Here is a 15,279-nt window from a genome sequence, read left to right on the forward strand (position 1 = left end):
GTGACTGTGCTGCGTTTTCCGCGCAGGCCTGGCGTTTTTACTGCGGCGCCGTAACCGCAGCAAGTAATCTTTTCTTTTTGTTAAAGCGCTGATCAAGTTATAATTCGGTAAGCTTGACACATGCCAGGTACGTTCTAGAAGAGCCACATTAATTCAATTATTCTAACAAGGTATTACTAGTGGCCTAATTGCATGCGGCGATATAACGTGCATGCGACAACTATATTTGTGCAGTTTAGCGGAAGGGTTAACATCGCACAATCTTGTACCAATAATAATCGATACAATCCGCATGATGCGGAAAGGTCAATATTTCCAGAGAACCTATTCGATCGAAGCGGTCCGCATAATTCTCCATCGGGCTCTTACAACACCGAGGTATGTGGCTTCCTAGGTCTTTGGCTCCGTAAGAAAGACTGCTTGTTGGGATAGTTGGTTCAACATCCTACTACAAGTTTTGCACTAGTTACTGCAAGTAACTAGTGCTCAAAAATTACACCTCATACAAAAGAAACGCAAGAGACAAGGACGATAGCGCTCTTCCCAGTCTATTCTATTTCTTTCGTGTGTTATGCTTAATATTTTTGCGTTGGTTACTTGTATAGTAACAACATCTCTCCTGGCCGCGGACAGATGGATCGACTCTCCATGTGCCGATGGACACACGACGTACCGAATGTTCCCAGGGAGAAGAATATGATCTCGATGTGGCAGCGACGGAAGATGTAGTTGTTGATGCCCTGCGTGGTGTGCACGACGAATGCCGGCATGAAGGCCGTTAAGGCTTGCACGCCGATCGAGCTGTAGTAGAAGTCTATCCGCTTGCTGGTCAACGCGAACAGCGTGGTGCAGCCGGCCGCCACCAGGAACACCACCAGCGTGTAAGGAACGCGGATGTATCGCTGGACAGTCTTCAACATCGCTGCAACGTGACAAATGTTAAACGAAATGTCAGTTTTGACTGATAAGTTCTTCTTTGAGAACTTTCGCTGATTTCGCCATCGTAGGTTAATTGTGAGAACAGTAAATGTGTGTCAAAGTTGCATTACTGAATTACGCGCCAGAACTTTAGCACATAAATTTCAGTGAGGTCACAAATTTGAAAGTTTCTTTTTTGTATTTTGGTCACTCTGACACAATAAACTTGCTGTGCTGTCTAGCCAAAATGCGCGCGTGTGTGCGCGAGCTCATGTGCGTGTGCGCAGCGTCGCATTCGCGCCATTGAGCTCATAATCAGGTGATTTCCAACCAGCAACAGAGAACCATCATTTTTTTCATTTTGAATTTTTAGATGCGAAGGCATCTCTTGCTCGGGAGTGTGTCCCTCGGCGCCGGCCTGGTAGTCCGCACTCACACTACGCATGCGCAACTCTCCTCCTTCCCTCTCTCGAACAGCTGCGCGTTACTCTCCACTTCTCTACCAGCACCTGCTTGCGCTTCTCCTGCGTTCTCGCTTCTGCTCTCGCGGCGCATGCGCTACTCTCCTCCTCTAGTCTCCTCTCCTTCAAGTGGTAGAGCGCTGCGCGCGTTCAGTCCAGCGCTTGCTTCGGTTGACTCCTCTGAAATGCGGGCTCGACATACCGAAATTCTCTCCTGCGCAGCGCCGCGACGAGCGCCAGCGCATGCGCGTCTCCTCCCCCTCTCTCCTCTCCTACGCTGCTCCCCTCTCACGCGCCTGTCGACCGCGTTCCCCACTCACCCTGTGTCGATTGACTCCTCTGAAATACGGGCTGGACATGCCGAAATTCTGTCCTGCGCAGCGCCGCGATGAGCGTCAGCGCATGCGCGTCCCCTCCCCATCTCTCTCCTATCCTACGCTGCTCCCCTCTCGCACGCCTGTCGACCGCGTTCCCTGCTCGCCCTGTAAGAATTAACGGCCAGGCTAGAGGGAAGACACGACGCGCGTAGTGTTCCTCTTCGCGTTCCAGGACGCGAGGTCGGTAGCATGTCCGAGGTTGGTAGCATGCCCAACGAACGCCAACGGAACGCGATCGTGCAAGTGATCTGGCTTCGCATCGCTTCATGGTCCCCTTTAGCGGGAAATGGTTAAATTCTTTTATTCGATGTTGACTCATTGAAGAAGTTCATTGAACAGTGGGACTTGAACAGTGCATCTCCTTTTACCCAATTTTAAAGTTTTAAAGTGAAGAAGGTTTGAGGCATTAAACATGTACAGCGCCAAAGAGTCGAACTTCCTCAAGAGTGGTAATCACAGTGAGGTATGCTCAATCATCACGTCCTTTCCGAACATGTTTAAGGCCACTAATGTTGCTGCACGTCAGAATCACCGGATTGCCATTGCACGGCTGATTAGTTGCGCGCTCTGCCCTCGCTAAGTGGTATCGCATTATATCGCCCCGGAGCTGCACATAAATGCGCTGAAGCCGCATCTATCCGCTCTAACCAAAGTTTACGCATGCCATTGCAGAACTGCTGAATGCGCACAGACGGCAGGAAAACTTGTAACGCTAGAAAAGCAGGTATACCCTCTATGACGTGTTCTCTTGCTAGGATGTGTTCTCCTTGGAAATTTCATCTGGGCTAACTTTAATTATTAATGAATACGGCCTTTCTTCAGGTCTACCTACTCCGGCAACTGACTTACTGGATATGGTGAGGAAGGCGAAGAGGGCCAGGTAGTAGGCTCTGTGGTGGTCATCCACCAGGTAATCGCCATCGGTCGTCGCATCCATGGCTTCTTCGTGGAGTAGGGAACGACGGCACGGTGTCGCTATAGTATTGGAAAGCGATATAATAGAAACAGAAGCTTGATGATTAGGCGAATGATTCAAGCGCAAGTGCACGAAAGCAAAATGTGTCGCGTTTAGAAAAATATATATATAAAGAGCCTTTCGTTTATACGAAAAATTGAAGCAAGCGAAACTTTGCGTATGCGTGTCTGACCTATTTTCCTTCCTTTCTCTCTATCGCACTAGAGTTACTGTATATGCTACCTTTAGGTAGCACAGTTGCGCATAGGTCTGGCTAGCAACCACAGCTATGCGGTGAAGTCGCACTCCATTTTTGCAGGCGACATGCCTACCGTGTCGCCGATTAACAGGTCTGGTGTATCGAATACCGGCAATAAACATTGACTATCGATGACTAGTGTAAATTCAGTTCGCTGAGCGGCGGCGCCTAAAAATACAGAAACTGGCCCGAGCGTCAGCTTCTCCGCAATGCATGGTTGCTAGCGGCGTTTGGAAGACAGATGCGCAACTCTGCTACCTAAAGGTTGCATATACAGTAACTCTATATCGCACTGTGCAATGCTGCCTCCTAACTTTTGCCGGGAGTTCGACCTCCACCCCGCGGAACACTTCGGTTGCTACAGGCAACAACGACGGCCAAGCGTGAAGCAATGAAATGCAACAATGAAATGTGGAAACGTGAAGTGACAAGTGACCTGGAGAAATGATCAGCTTGCCATATCAGGAAAGGCTGATCGACTATACAAGCCTACGGTCGAGAGCATCAGCCATTGGAAATCGGCGCGTGCAAGTACGCATTTGACTGGCGCATCTTCGAGGGCCGAATATGTGTACACCCGCATTTCTGTACACTCACCGGCGCCGGGTTTTTTGCGAACGCCACCGAAATATCTGTAACTCACAGAAGCTCGCTTTAAAAGAGAATGATTTATTACATATTCTAATATGACAATACCGTTCCCTTGACAAAGTGAACCAGGTACGTTACCGAATTTATACGCACTTATACGACGATTGGTGAGAGTTTGGCCCGTCCAGGAGAAAACGGGGACTCTGAAGACACGCAGCTGCCAAGGAATCCGAGTCAGCCCTGGATGGAAAGTAGAAGCACCCCTAGGACTTGGAACGAGACGGATACGGCCGCAGCCCTAGTCTCGTGCGCATGCTTGCTTCCTCCTTAATACTGGCTCCTACCCACTATGGGGGATGGGACAATGGGCCGGGGGTTAATGTAAATGTAAACATTAATACATAATATAATAAATGTTGGGGTTTTACAAAACCACGATATAATTATGAGGGACGCGGTAGTGGAGGGCTCCGGAAAATTTGACCATCTGCTGTTCTTTGACGTGCCCTAAATCTATGTACAAGCGCCTCTAACATTTCGCCTCCATCGAAATGCAGTCACCGCGGCCGGCATTCAGACCCGTAACCTTCGGGTCAGCAGTCAAACACTATTGGAGGCGAGGAGTTACGAAGTCACCCTACATCGGACGCGCTTCGATTGCGTGCTAGGTAGCTATGCTGCCGGAGCGCTCCCCATAGGTTTTGCTGTCGGCGCTCTACAAAATCACCTCGCGGAAGTCCTCCGGGACATTTCCGCAGGAGCTTTGGAAACGAAATAGGTTCATTCCTGTCAAAAAATAATTTTCGACGAAGAGAAAGCACAAGATAGTTTACAGTCGCTGTTTATTTGCAAAAAAAAATAAAACGCTGGAGCGCTGATCGCGCTTCACACGATCATCGCGATAAAGACCCCTGAGCCGGCCTCTTACGTAAAAGGTATAGTTGGTCGATGAGTGCAAATTACGTGAAATATCTCGGCTGAGTAGACTGCCTGTATAACCAAGCGGAGCATAACAGAAAGAAGCCTCATGCCAGCGATCGCACGGAGTCGCGGCGACTGACGGTGCTTCTACATGTATGAGCGTCTGCGTGTATGTCCGTACTTTCGCTACGAGCGCGTATTGGCACCGTGCTGTGAACTTTAGGCCGAAAAATATGAGAATTTGTGAGTACAAAAACAACTATTGTTACGCGGACGCTATCAGAGCAGTTCAAAAACAATTTCGTTACAACTACGACTTCGATGCGCCTATGCCAACTTTGTGATGTGCCTCTCCGACAATTCAATGTTTTTTTCGGTATAAATTCGTGTACGATTCAATGTGATTTGACAAGTTGCCGTGACAAGTTGTCATTATGTGACGTAACGTGACGTCACACGCAGGCTCCTCGAACGGCGCTTCAACCACTATGGGAATGATGGGAAGTACAGGCTTCGGATTTGCTTCGGATGGATTAGGTTCTTGAGATTCGCGACGCTTGTTTGCCGAGAGTAAAACAAAGTGATATGAACTTATTTCCAATAAAACTTGCTTCATTCTTTTGTACGTAAAGCTTATTGCAAAAAGTTTGCGCGACCGTGAGATATAACTGAAACCTGAACAAATTCAACCACCAGGGTATGCATTACTCTGCAATTGTGTTCTAGATCTGCATCACAATTTAATGAATTATTTTCTTTACAACACTTAAAACAAACACGCTTGTTTTTCCCTCGAAAGTACGCGTTATCTATTTATGGAAATAACAGTACTGTATTGAGTGAGAAACAACGTATCGTCTGCTGCGATGCCAGGTGCGTCTGTCCAAGTGGTCTGCCGTTTTGTTGTGAAGTCAGAGGAGCGTGACGGTGCGTCTACTTAGCTTAACAGTCGTTTTGCAGTCGATTTGAAAGAGTTTTGAAAAGTAGCGCTTATCACAAAACGTGAACTCTATGCACTTTCCTGCACTGGCATGTCACGCTACATTTATGTGCAACGGTGAGTGCACGACGCTTTGCTAAAACTGTCAAATACAACCTGCAAAGCTGAAACGTCGCAGCAAACCAATAGATCTAGCGGTCTTCAGCCTCTTTGAACAACAAAGGCACTGCTTGATTGTTTTAAAACGCACCCGACTGCCCACGCCTCGCAAAGAACGAAACTGAAACTGTAGAAAAAGATCCGTAGACAGTTCGCTAGCTAATGAAATCCAATCCGAAGCTGTACTTCTCATCATTCTCATGGTGGTTGAACGATTGCAGCGCCAGTTTCCTCTCTAGGCTATTGTATGAAACTCTATGACTGGCTGCGCTAGCATAGGGAGTCGCCGTAGACGCAGTTACGTTCTTTCTCTTTCGCTTCGTGTTAGCGGGTGATGGCTCGTTAAGTAGTGAAGCTTAAGTAGTGAAGCTTCCACAGGCACCCAATTGCGTTTCGCCGCCGACGGCATCCACTGCGATAGCACCGACTAATAAAAATGCTGCAATAAGCGCCGAAGAAAGGCAACGATGTCGACGGGAGACGGCCTTGGTGGAGCGAGACAGAAGCCAGCGGGACGTGGAACACCTGCGCGCGTCTGCGGCTCAAGCTACGAACCTCTGCCTTCCGTGTTGCCGAAGAGCAGTGTGCTGTGTATGCATGAGCACAGACTTAGGTTATATTACTTGGGAGCGCAGACCGTGCCGTTTCTCTCCTTAATTGACGACGCTTTGAAGTAGTGCATATCGAGTACCAGTGTTTATTATATGCTTGTTGATGTCATATTTTGCGCTGGACTCACGATATGCTATGTCCAGGTATATGTTATAAACTACAGCTAACCACCGCGGTTAAATCATGGTCATGGGCGTTAGTCGTCGCGATGGAGATGTGCCACTAGGTGTCAGTGTGGGTGTAGTAGTAACTTTACTGAACTGAAGGGAATTAGGGCGAAGGTGGGTGGATCCCCTAGTCCAGGGCCCCACTGGCCTTTGCGGCTCGCTGGGCCTGATCGAGTACGGCTACTTGACTCTCCCGATCATTGCTCGCAAGCCAGACCTCCCACTGCCTCTCGAATGGGTTTCTCCCTAATAAGGGCGAATTGATGTCGGGTGGCCTGAGTGTACACGTCCATGTTATGTGGGTTAGAGATGGCCGCTCCCAGCACCAAGGACATGTGTCCGGGTACTGCGTTGGGTGGATTTTATTCAGAATTAACAGATTGGGGAACGTGTAAGTCTGTAACCGGCGCCAGTTCCTAGCCTGCCCGATGTCGAGTTTGGGGTGTGGTGGGCTGAATTTTTGCCTTTCTTTCCTTTGTGCCTCCAGGATGTCGCGTGGGGTACCTGGAGGTTCGTCGAGAGTCTTGATCTTGGGTGCATCCATGTGAAACTGTGCTATAGCTGCCAAGCACCAATATACAGTGTACAAGCACTCATATACCATTACACAATAAGTACTACTTCTGTGAAGACACGTTTCACTTTCGTGTTATACCTATTCTTATGTAGGAGGGATCAGTCATTTCTTTTATTCTTCTGCGAAGCTATAGTACATATGTTAAGGCGATTCCTTGCCTGTTAACACGATTCCTTGCCCAACGTGATGCCTGTATAGGGTATTTTTGCGAATGAGCTGCATGCACCGGCGTGGCTCAGTGGTAGAATACTCGACTTCCACGCAGTGGGCCCGGATTCAAATCCCATGTGATCCTAGCAAATTTTTTTCTTTTTTCGCACGATGGCGGTTACAGACACCGGCAGCGGCGGACAACTACGGCGCCAAAATCGGCTGTTGCTGTGATCTCATAACACTTCCGCTGTAAAATGTTCTTTTTACAGCGAGATATGTTTTGAAATATCCAGAATCGGGTGAGATTTGAACTCGGGCCCTCTGCGTTTCAAAGCCACGCCGGTACTTGAAACTCTCTGGTAAAAAGACCCTATAAAGCCGACATCTTGAGCAAGGATTCTTGCTAACATATATACTATTGCGTGGTAGAAGAGTAAAGCAACAACTAGGCGTCACACACTGCGAATGGCGCAACGAGGGTCTCGTTTAAAGCTCCTCACCCACTACAAAGTGCTCAATCATAATTCTTCATCGTCATCATCGTCAGCATCAACAAAGTGCCCACAATGTCTTACAGCCGTGTAGCGGGTACCCCGCTTCTCCGCAGCATGACGAATAGTGGCATAGTTGGTACTTCGCCACATCTAAAAAATTATGATGATTTATGACGTAGCAGATACCCTGCAAGTGTACTCGCATTAGTTGCCCCAAGAGAGTTTACAACGGTCTCCAGAAAGGCCTCTTTTCCAGCTTTCGCTGTGACTGTGCTGCTTGTTCCGCGCAGGCCTGACGTGTTTAAGTTTTTTATTATTCACTAATTCGTTTTTTTCTCAGCTGTAATAAAAGTTTTTGATCTACATGTTATCGTTCACCTAAACTTGGTCTTTACTCTGTAATTTATCTATTCCGTAAATTACCCTTTTACTGCATTTCATACAAGAGTTCTTGGCCGATCCCCCACCGTGGGTGTGAGTGACAGAAACTAGGCGAACAACAACCACCTTTGAAAGGTTTTCTTTTTCTTTCGGTAGAGCCTTGAGAGGAGTTTCTTGCTCGAAGGATCATCGACATCACCCTTAGCGTGGTTGACCACCCTCGCTGGCGAGGAGCCGGGGTTGCCGAGATGATGAGCCGTCGTCCGGCATGAGCGCGTGATCGAGGATGCCGCCAAGACCACCGTTAAGACCACCGCCAAGACCACCGCCTGGCCGGGGCCCGTTTCTCCGAGGCCCACCGCCGCGAGGCGTCAGCCCTGGCCGGGGTGGCCGCGGCAGCCCAGGCCGGGGCACGCCCGGACGGGCGTCGCCAGGACGTGGCGCGCCGACCCCGCCAACAGGCGCCGCTGCACCGCCGACGCCTCCGCCGCCGACGCCACCACCACCACCAGCACCCGAGAGCCCGCAGAAGAAAATGTTCGAAGATCTGATGGCAAAGAAGCTGGCCGAGTGGGATCGCATGATGGGCTCAGGCAAGGACGAGGAACGCGCCCAGAGTTTCGACATGTTCCGCAAGCTGAGCGACGAGGAAGTCGACCTGGCCAACAGGACCGTCTCGAAAAAGAGGCTTAAGGAATTCATCGACCTCCAGATCCAGTACTTCGACCAGCTGGCCGGAGAGAACAACCCGAAGCTGAGGAGTGAAGGATTGAAGAAGTTTCAGCAGGTCTGCGAGAGCGAATTGGCGTTGGCCAAGGCTGTCGGACCAAAGGAAGCGCTGCTCGAAGAGAGCGAGAGCGACTCCGCGTTGGCTAAGAAGCGGAAAGAAGAGGACCAAGCTAAGAAGGAGGAGGAGGAGAAAAAGAAGAAAGAAGAGGAAGAAAAGAACAGGAAGGAAGCGGAAGAGAAGAAGAAAAAGGAAGATGAAGAGAAGAAAAAGCAGGAAGATAAAGAGAAAAAAAAGAAGGAAGATGAAGCAGCTCGGAAGCACAGTGATGCCCAAGCCTTGTACGGAATGCATGCCATGTCAGGCATGATGCCTCGGACGATGCCTGGCATGCATGTCCCTGGTATGCCTCTAACCATGACTCCAGAGCAAATGCGAGCGATGATGATGGCTCCCCAAGCGGCATCCACGAGTCGCACGTTCGCCAAGCAGCAGCGCTTCGACACGCCCACAGGCATGATGACAACCGGAATGCACGACGTTATCGGCCCCGTGACTGAAGGCTCTCACTTTGGAAAGGAACACAAACCCCTCACGGCGGAGCAATTCACAGCTCTTTGTAATGCTGACAGCACATTGCAGTTTCACCAAAAGCCTGGCCATTTTCCATCCAGGCTTCCGTCCAGGTCTCCATCCACGCCTTCAATGGCGGATGTAAGAAAGGAAGGGACGGACAAAGATACCAAAACACCAGTCTCCGATATTGATAATAAACTCAAGCTACTTAGTCAGTTAGAATCAGCCAAGGGTGTATTGCAGAACCACTGCTCGCCTGGCTCAAGCACAAGCATGGTCGAAGAAGTGAAGAACCGCCTTCGTAAAATAAACCGGCTGCAGATGAAAGTTATAGACGAAATACTTGGAAGCAAAGCGGAACTGACGTCAGATATAGTGTCCGACCTTCGACCAGAAAAATATGAACGGGAAAAGTTTGATGATGTGAGAAAAAGAGACGGCGCTGCGGTCGATGTTAAGGAAAAGAAAGGTAAGAAAGGGAAGCGTTCTAAAGAGCCGAAAAAGATAGTCGTGGAGCTGCCTGAATACAGTGAACCTAATACGCACGTGGTGACCGCCTCGATATCTCGGTTTGATGATCATGGTGTGTGCACGGGGACTACCGACCTCTGCCCCGGGCCACAAGAGTCCCGCCCCGAAGTCATCTGGGAGAGGCCCCGCTCTGAAACGAGGGCACCTGACAGGATGAGCATGGCTGGACCTCCCCGTGATGCAATCGCAGACTACGGGCCTCCGCCAGATATAGGACCACATTGCATTCATTACGAACAGCATATCCAGTTGATCACGGACAATGTGCCGCACTATCACGAAGAGATGATGCCGCCTGAAAAAGATATGTACTGTCAGCAACCAGCTTTTCCTGCGCCTACTTATTCCGTCCTGCAGTCGCAATGCTTCACGCCGCCTCCTTGCTTGCCTCTGGAATTCGACATAATCGCACGAGGGAACCTGAGTTTCCTTCAAGAGGTTAGCGACGTGGGCGTCGAGGCAGAGGAGGAGGAGCCAGATGACGAGGAGGACGAGCTGTCACTCGATCTTCCACTCGATCCTCCACCGAGCAAGCCCCGGATGCTCTCCCAGACAACCATCATCGTTAACCGGCCCGAGCAAGGCGTGCAAACAGAAATAGCACAGCCGCCACCAGCCGAGCCCTTGCAGCCGACACAGCCTCCGCAACCTGTGCCTCCGCAACCTGTGCAGAAGGCACCAGTACCGCCGCCGCCTCCATCGCCGCAGATTCACGTGCAAGCTGTAGAGGTGAAGCAGAGCTCGTCGAGCGACAAGCGCTTCGCCAAAAGCTGCGAGGAGAGCCTGCAGAGAATCGCCGACTCAGTCGATGACATCCTCAATTCCCTCAGCTCCTTGTCGTCCGACTACGCCCAGGGTGCAATGGGGCAGCGTCAGGACCGTTACGACGACGACTCTTACGACGACTATTACGACGACTCTTACGACGAGTACGATGACTTCTCAGAATCCGACGACCCACCACCTCGCCGCCAGAGTCAGAGATCTAAGGGTAGGCGTCGAACTAGCGGCTGCGATGACGGTCCTTCACTTTGGAGCTGGCTCTGTCGAAGTGTCCGTACCCTAAGGGAGAGCTCACCGTCCAGGGCGAACCAGAATGGCTCGCACACCATGCAAGTGGCGAATCGGATCCGTGAGCTGGTGCAGAGGGTGATCCAAGCCTCCAACGAGGTCATTATGGCTCGCAAGGCGATCCAACAAGGTGAGCTGCAGGGGGAGATCGCCATGCAAAACGTGTTCGAAGCCGAAAACAAACTGTGGCAGTTGATCAACCTCGAGAGCCAGCTGGCCAACGAGCTGGCCCAGTACCGAACGCTTGACACCACCTCGGACAAGACGTACTTCGACAGCCTCATCCAGGCGGAGGACAGAATCAGACGCCTGATACAGGTCGAGACGCAGCTGGCCAATGAGATTGGAGCGTGGCGCCAGTTGTCGTCCCAGATGCCTCAGTCTACGTCCTATACACGCACGACTATGTACAGGGTTCCGGAAACCGCTTACAGCACTTCATCTGCGACACCCACCGGCCTGCTCTCGCCCTCCTCGAGCTCAACAGGCTACACGTCTTAGCTGCATTTGCTCGCTGCGATCTGTTTTCCGAGTTGATTCGTAGCACTTGGAATAATACTAGAGCTGTGCGAATAGCAAAATTTTTGGTGCGAAGCGAATTCGAATAATAAAGATTGAGTGCGAATCGAAGCGAATAATTTTCGAATATTTCTCAAATATTTCTCGAATACTTCGAAGCGAAATTACAGAAAAAAGTTGTAGAGAATCCCTAAGTCTGTTTTTACGAGACAGGAACAATTACAAGTCACAAACATGATCAAAGAACAGATTTATTCCTAAGGGGGTATGGGGCTTTCGTATCGTGAAAAAAAAATTGATTTTCGAAAATCGCATTTTTAGTTTCTATAGTCCTCTTCTGATGCCAAAATATCGTTACTGAAAACGACGTAGAAGTGTGGTATAAATTTTGTTGCGCTTGCAGAGGAGGCGAAAATTATCGGGGAAATCGCAAAAAAAAAAAGAACTGCGTTTAAAAAAAATTATAGCTCCGCAACGGCGCAACTGGGCGCCGCTATCTTGGGCTCGTCGGAATGAGCATTTCTCAGTCTCCAAATTTCCCGCTTCAGATAGGTTCTTAATTAAGAAAGAAAAGCGTACAAAAAGCAAATGTTTAATGATAAACAGAAGGGCGCGATAATACGGTACACAAGTAAGAAGACAGACACCCGTTGGCAGAACTGTTTTGCCCCGCCACGTGGTCTAGTGGTTATGGCACTCGACTGCTGACCCGAAGGTCGCGGGATCGAATCCCGGCCGCGGTGGCTGCATTTTCGATGGAGGCGAAAATGTTTGAGGCCCGTGTACTTAGATTTAGGTGCACGTTAAAGAACCCCAGGTGGTCGAAATTTCCGGAGCCCTCCACTACGGCGTCTCTCATAATCATATCTTGGTTTTGGGACGTTAAACCCCAGATATTATTATTATTATCGAAGTAAGAAAAAAAAAACGAAATAAGAAAAAATGTCCAGGATGGAACGAGGTTCGAACCTGGGGCCTCTGCGTGTGAGCATAGTATTCAACCACAGAGCCATGCCGGTGCTTGAAACAGCTTTGCAAAATGACCCTATACAGGCTTTATGTCAGGAAGCAACCACATTAACATATGTAATGTAGCGTGGTACAAGAGCAAAATAACAACCAAGTGTCACACAACGCGAATTCTGTAAGCAGGCGTCACACAATGCGAATTGCGCAACGAGTGGGTTGTTGAATGCTTCCAACCCATTACAAAGGGCTCTGCCATAATTCTTCATCGTCATCAGTCACAGCATCAACAAAGTGCACATAATGCCTTACAGTTGTTTAGCAAGTACTACGATTCTGCACAGAATGACGAAAAATTAAATAGTGGCTGCTTCCCTACTTCACAAAAATTATGATGATTTATAGCGTAGTGGGTTCCTCGCAAGTGCACTTGCATTGGTTGCCAAGGAATCCCACAAGCCCATCATCCATTTTCTCCGGGTCTCAATAAAGTTCTTCCCCCCACTCTCTGTCTCTCTTTCTCACGTCAACGTATGTTATATTGCATGGTGGGAGAGTGAAATAGCGACCGGGCGTCACACAAAGCGAATTACGTAACTGGTGAGCCGTTTGAAGCTTTAAACCCATTACAAGGGGCTGAGCCACAATTCTTCATCGTCGTCAGTCGTCACGTAAACAAAGTGCACGTAATGCCTTACATATGTGTAGCTGGAACCTCGCTTCTGCGCACAATGACGAATAATGGCGTTGTAGGTGCTTCCCAACTTCACAAATATTGTGATTTATGGCGTAGTGGGTACCTTGCTAGTGTACTTGTATTAGTAGCCCCAAGAGAGTTTACAAAGGGTTCTAGAAATGCCGCTCTTCCAGCTTTCGCTGTGACTGTGCTGCGCTTTCCGCGCAGGCCTGGCGTTTTTTTCCAATCATACGGATTCTTTTATGAGATACGTCTATGTCAGGTTTGGGACGGCCTCTACGAGGAGGTTCTGCCACTCTCTCATAGGGTACATAGCACCTCAAATCGTCAATATTTCAACGAAGCCTCTACGAATTTACAGACATTGGTGGCAGCGGCATAGTGGAAAGAATCGCATATGTACACAAATGCCGCCCTCGAATGTGCTCTGGTGACACGCGTGGTTGTACGCGCCGGTTTCCAATAATTCACGCTCTCTCGATCGTGGCTTTGTCGGCGATGAGCCGTTTCTGATATAGAAACGTCGTCTTTTATGGAGGTGTCTTGTCATTTCACGTGACCACATTTCAAAAACGAAAGTGCGACAATGAAAGCCAACATTTCATTGTTGCATTTTATCGTTGCACTTCATTGTTTCACGCATGACCATCGTTGTAGCCTGAAGCAACAGAAGTGTTGCGCTGCTCAGGACTTATAGATGAAGGTTCAGTTCCCGGCATGGTGGAAGGAAAAAGATAGGAGGGGACACTGCGCAATGCGATAAAGAGAAAGAAGGAAAAAGCAGTATGGTAAGGCACGCACGCGCCTAACTTTCACTTGCTACCATTTTCCCTATTAGGGAATGACTCTTAATTTTTATTGCAATTATATAGACAGTCTCGACGGGTTTTTGCCGTCGCCGTTGCCGTTGCCGTCATGTCCTTTCGGTATGAAGTCCAAATTGATAAGATCCCCCCACGCATTGTATGTTCTACCACGGGTAAAAGTGCGCGAGCGGGGCCGACGAACGCGGCCGAAGCAGAGATCAAACGAGCCGGCCGATTTCCGTCGCTCGGAGGGTGCACGCGATAACGTCGCCCCACTCGAGAGGCCTGCCGTCGAAGGAGACAGGAAACGCCCCACCTTTCTTTAACGACTACGAAAAGTATTTGAACTCGTACAGCGCATTACGGGGAAGAAGAAACGGCCGAGCAAACCGACACAAGAGGACAGAGCGCTATAGCGCTCTGCCGAGCAGACCGACGCACGCTCTGTCCTCTTGTGTCGGTCTGCTGGGCCGTTTCTTCTTCCCCGTAATGCGCTATACCAGTTCAAGTAAGACGAACCAACTCGCCCAATCTTCAACACTTGGGGGTTGTCGCGCGAGAAGCCACTTTGAACTTTGAATCTATGGGCGCTGCCTCGATCGCTGGCGCGCGCGCTATCTCGAAAGCCATCGCAGCGGGCGGCTCGTATACCCTTCTACGTGCTGCGCTCTCAACGCGAAGTGACTATTCGGAGAGCATCCCTTCGTGGAGCGGCCGTATTCTCTTACACCAGCGTTTTGTAGTTACGCAAGATCGGATACAAAACAGTTAGCTGCCAGCCTCGTGTTACACTACAACTTTTGCTATCGCATTCATTGCTTCGCCCTTGCGGTAAAACTGTGACTTTTTTTCAAAACACACTATTCACACTTTCCTCTAAACAGAAGGACAGCTTGCCACTCTTCCATAGTTGCGTAAATAATAAACAATTAAAGAAAAGGAAAGCTCCAACCAGTAATTATCTTTAAAATCTGTTCTCTTCACCAGGGGTGATTATATGGCGTGAGGCTTAAGAATGGTTTGCGCTTGAGGCGCTTTGACAGGCGAGCAGAAAGGCTCGCCGACACATTTCGCAGGCCTTGAGGGTGAACGGCGGGAAGCGTTACTCTCGAACGATTGATTTTGCCCGGCGTCTGCTGTATATGCCAGAATTTCAGCGGGAGCCGCCATCGGTGGTTGCTTTTTCTATGCAAGACAACAACGCGCTCGGGGTTGATCTGGTGACAAAAAAAAAAAATCAAAGGCAGTTCCAACCTAAGGGAACGATGCACAAAGAGCGAAGCACTGATTTTCGTGGGTTTCTCGTGTGTTCCTTTTGTGTTTATCTGCTATTTGCTGTTCTCTACGTGTGATTATGTCATATTTTATATGTTTTTCTGTTTGTATTCTTGTGATTGTCTCATTTGTTTCGCGATTATCTT

The 15,279-nt window shown here is 49.3% G+C and overlaps 1 protein-coding gene across 1 annotated transcript in view; it reads right to left on the reverse strand.

Annotated features, from left to right (window-relative positions):
• Positions 1-358: 358 nt before the first annotated feature.
• LOC119394125 (uncharacterized) overlaps positions 359-15,279 on the reverse strand; it is a 31,007-nt gene continuing 16,086 nt past the window's right edge. Inside the window, exons 2-3 of the mRNA XM_037661373.2 lie at positions 2,606-2,731; positions 359-922 (exon numbers count right to left, since the gene is read on the reverse strand). Coding sequence (XP_037517301.1) covers positions 594-922; positions 2,606-2,693 — 417 coding nt within the window. The 5' untranslated portion in view covers positions 2,694-2,731 and the 3' untranslated portion in view covers positions 359-593. The remainder of the gene's footprint in view (positions 923-2,605; positions 2,732-15,279) is intronic.

Source organism: Rhipicephalus sanguineus, chromosome 5 (assembly GCF_013339695.2).
Source record: "Rhipicephalus sanguineus isolate Rsan-2018 chromosome 5, BIME_Rsan_1.4, whole genome shotgun sequence".
NCBI classification, from domain to species: domain Eukaryota; kingdom Metazoa; phylum Arthropoda; class Arachnida; order Ixodida; family Ixodidae; genus Rhipicephalus; species Rhipicephalus sanguineus.